The sequence below is a fragment of the Cicer arietinum genome, chromosome 7 (genome assembly GCF_000331145.2).
Source record: "Cicer arietinum cultivar CDC Frontier isolate Library 1 chromosome 7, Cicar.CDCFrontier_v2.0, whole genome shotgun sequence".
Taxonomy (NCBI): Eukaryota; Viridiplantae; Streptophyta; class Magnoliopsida; order Fabales; family Fabaceae; genus Cicer; species Cicer arietinum.
Genome location: NC_021166.2, coordinates 59,132,150 through 59,136,009, shown reverse-complemented (window position 1 = coordinate 59,136,009; position 3,860 = coordinate 59,132,150). Strand labels below are relative to the sequence as shown.

Below are 3,860 nucleotides of genomic sequence, written 5' to 3'. Positions count from 1 at the left end.
TGCAATTTTAGTTTATATTTTTAATTTTGCAGTTTTAATCCCCTATTTTAATTGATTTGTAACTTTGTTATTATTAAGATTAAATGCAATTTAATTTTATAATTTTATTCCTCTTATTTTAATTGAATCTTAATTTTGGTCGATCTATTTATTATTATTATTATTGAATTTATATTTTTGATTTAGAAGAATAGAAATGTAATTAATTATTGCTAGTGTTATTTATTTGGTTTCAATACTCAACGTGGTTTAACGATAGATTCAATTAAAACAAATGATTAAGAGAGAGAAATAAGAGTACCACCACAACACTTTTTGTCCTACCCCAACGGTCTCTTTATGTCTGGGCGCCTCACCCTAGCCCTCACTCATCATCAACATAAACCTCTCTCTTCTCTCAACAAAAGAAACTTTTCGCTCTCCCTCTTTCTTGCCCCCTCTCCCTTTCCCTCCCTCTCTAACACTCTCACTCAAAGAAAGAGGAAGGTTCTCGATCTCTCTTTAAACACTCTCACTCAACACAAACTCGTTGCGTTGGCATGGAATTTTAGTCACGGATCTGTGAACCAAGCTTAGATTCAGCTACACCTAATGAGAACTTTGGCTTTTTACCTTCCTTCACTTTAGGTAAGTTAGTCTCCAAAACAGTCCTTAGCTCATCAGTCATAACACCTTCGGTGACGGCGTTAACTTGTTCGAGTGCATCAAGAGCAAAGGTAAAAAGGTTGAAAGAGCGAAGCTTAACAACTTTACCGAACCTATTCAAATCCGTAACGGAGTTTCTAACAGCTTCGGTGTTCTGACCGATCTCGTCAATACAGTGAGCTTCGAACAAGGCGGAACCATTAGCGGCTTCGAAGAGAAGAAACAGAGCCATTGTTGGCCGCGAGAAAGAGAGAGAAAAAAAACCCTCGTAGGCAGCGATATCTATTGTCCACCTCTCACTTTTATATTTTAAATAGAAGCTTCCACTGTGAAAGACGATCTTGTGACATTTTTCAAGATCCGCAAGTCTCGCTATGAACTTCCGGGGCGTGAAACTCCGCAATGGTCATTCTTCGTGATCCTCCAATTTCTATTAAAAGAAGACGAAGAGAGAAACACTATAATGGTATCTTCATCGCTTACTCCGTCTGTTTACACTTTGATATCTTGATTTATTTAATTTTTATAATATGGTAGTAGTATATTTGACTCATCTATTATTTTTATTTTTGATGTGAGGTTGTTTTCATGTTATGGTTGCTTGGTATTTTTGTTTTAAATATATTTATCTCCATTTTTAGAGTTGCTAGAATTTCTAGGTTTGTTTTGAGAAACTCAACTAATTAATTGAGATTAATTTGATTAAATTCGTTTATAGTAATGGATTATTTTGATTAATTTAATAGTTTTTATGTTATGAATTTTCATTTTGTTTAATTAGCATATATGAAGTTACTGATGTTTTATTAATTTATTTGTTTTATCAGTTTGATAGGTATATTGATGAGTACGGTGGCTCTTCAGATGAAGTTACCGATGTTGAATGTAGCTGTCACTATTTCGAGGTGGATCCAAAGTTTTTGAAGGGTGCATTGAAAAGGTCACAGTACTAGTAATATATATTATCTTAAATGCCTTCAATAATTTTACCATATGATTGTTTTGGAAATCTTCTATGCCTATCATTCTACTATACTTCCTTTAGTCTCCGGTATAAACAAAAAAATTATATTTAGTAGTTTTAAATATATGCAAAATTTGACTACTTTTAACATGGGACAATTTTAAAAATACAATTACTTGTTTTACTATTTTGAAAAAATTAAATAAATCTAACTACTTTTTATTTAAAGGATGTGCTTATATATATATAACACTGGCGGGGTTTGTTCTCCTCTAATCATCTTAAAGAAGGGATTTAAATATAAACAAAATATATATATTTATGCACATATTAGGATTTACTACCTGATGAAATGTTGTTTTAAAAACTAACGTTGCAAGTTATTTTTTCATAAAGATGATTGAACTATTTCTTGTTCTCCTCTAATCATCTTAAAGAAGGGATTTAAATATAAACAAAATATATATATTTATGCACATATTAGGATTTACTACCTGATGAAATGTTGTTTTAAAAACTAACGTTGCAAGTTATTTTTTCATAAAGATGATTGAACTATTTCTTGTTCTCCTCTAATCATCTTAAAGAAGGGATTTAAATATAAACAAAATATATATATTTATGCACATATTAGGATTTACTACCTGATGAAATGTTGTTTTAAAAACTAACGTTGCAAGTTATTTTTTCATAAAGATGATTGAACTATTTCTTGTTCTCCTCTAATCATCTTAAAGAAGGGATTTAAATATAAACAAAATATATATATTTATGCACATATTAGGATTTACTACCTGATGAAATGTTGTTTTAAAAACTAACGTTGCAAGTTATTTTTTCATAAAGATGATTGAACTATTTCTTGTTCTCCTCTAATCATCTTAAAGAAGGGATTTAAATATAAACAAAATATATATATTTATGCACATATTAGGATTTACTACCTGATGAAATGTTGTTTTAAAAACTAACGTTGCAAGTTATTTTTTCATAAAGATGATTGAACTATTTCTTGTTCTCCTCTAATCATCTTAAAGAAGGGATTTAAATATAAACAAAATATATATATTTATGCACATATTAGGATTTACTACCTGATGAAATGTTGTTTTAAAAACTAACGTTGCAAGTTATTTTTTCATAAAGATGATTGAACTATTTCTTGTTCTCCTCTAATCATCTTAAAGAAGGGATTTAAATATAAACAAAATATATATATTTATGCACATATTAGGATTTACTACCTGATGAAATGTTGTTTTAAAAACTAACGTTGCAAGTTATTTTTTCATAAAGATGATTGAACTATTTCTTGTTCTCCTCTAATCATCTTAAAGAAGGGATTTAAATATAAACAAAATATATATATTTATGCACATATTAGGATTTACTACCTGATGAAATGTTGTTTTAAAAACTAACGTTGCAAGTTATTTTTTCATAAAGATGATTGAACTATTTCTTGTTCTCCTCTAATCATCTTAAAGAAGGGATTTAAATATAAACAAAATATATATATTTATGCACATATTAGGATTTACTACCTGATGAAATGTTGTTTTAAAAACTAACGTTGCAAGTTATTTTTTCATAAAGATGATTGAACTATTTCTTGTTCTCCTCTAATCATCTTAAAGAAGGGATTTAAATATAAACAAAATATATATATTTATGCACATATTAGGATTTACTACCTGATGAAATGTTGTTTTAAAAACTAACGTTGCAAGTTATTTTTTCATAAAGATGATTGAACTATTTCTTGTTCTCCTCTAATCATCTTAAAGAAGGGATTTAAATATAAACAAAATATATATATTTATGCACATATTAGGATTTACTACCTGATGAAATGTTGTTTTAAAAACTAACGTTGCAAGTTATTTTTTCATAAAGATGATTGAACTATTTCTTGTTCTCCTCTAATCATCTTAAAGAAGGGATTTAAATATAAACAAAATATATATATTTATGCACATATTAGGATTTACTACCTGATGAAATGTTGTTTTAAAAACTAACGTTGCAAGTTATTTTTTCATAAAGATGATTGAACTATTTCTTGTTCTCCTCTAATCATCTTAAAGAAGGGATTTAAATATAAACAAAATATATATATTTATGCACATATTAGGATTTACTACCTGATGAAATGTTGTTTTAAAAACTAACGTTGCAAGTTATTTTTTCATAAAGATGATTGAACTATTTCTTGTTCTCCTCTAATCATCTTAAAGAAGGGATTTAAATA

General features: G+C 28.2%; 1 protein-coding gene across 1 annotated transcript; it reads right to left on the bottom strand.

Annotated features, from left to right (window-relative positions):
* Window positions 1-547: 547 nt before the first annotated feature.
* Window positions 548-877, bottom strand: LOC140918871 (nucleolar protein 56-like). Its single transcript, XM_073363677.1, has one exon. It carries the CDS (start codon window positions 875-877, stop codon window positions 548-550), a length of 330 nt encoding a protein of 109 aa, XP_073219778.1.
* Window positions 878-3,860: the final 2,983 nt, after the last annotated feature.

Bases quoted from the DNA above. Each gene is read 5' to 3' on its own strand.
- LOC140918871 (XM_073363677.1), bottom strand. From the start codon at position 877: ATGGCTCTGTTTCTTCTCTTCGAAGCCGCTAATGGTTCCGCCTTGTTC.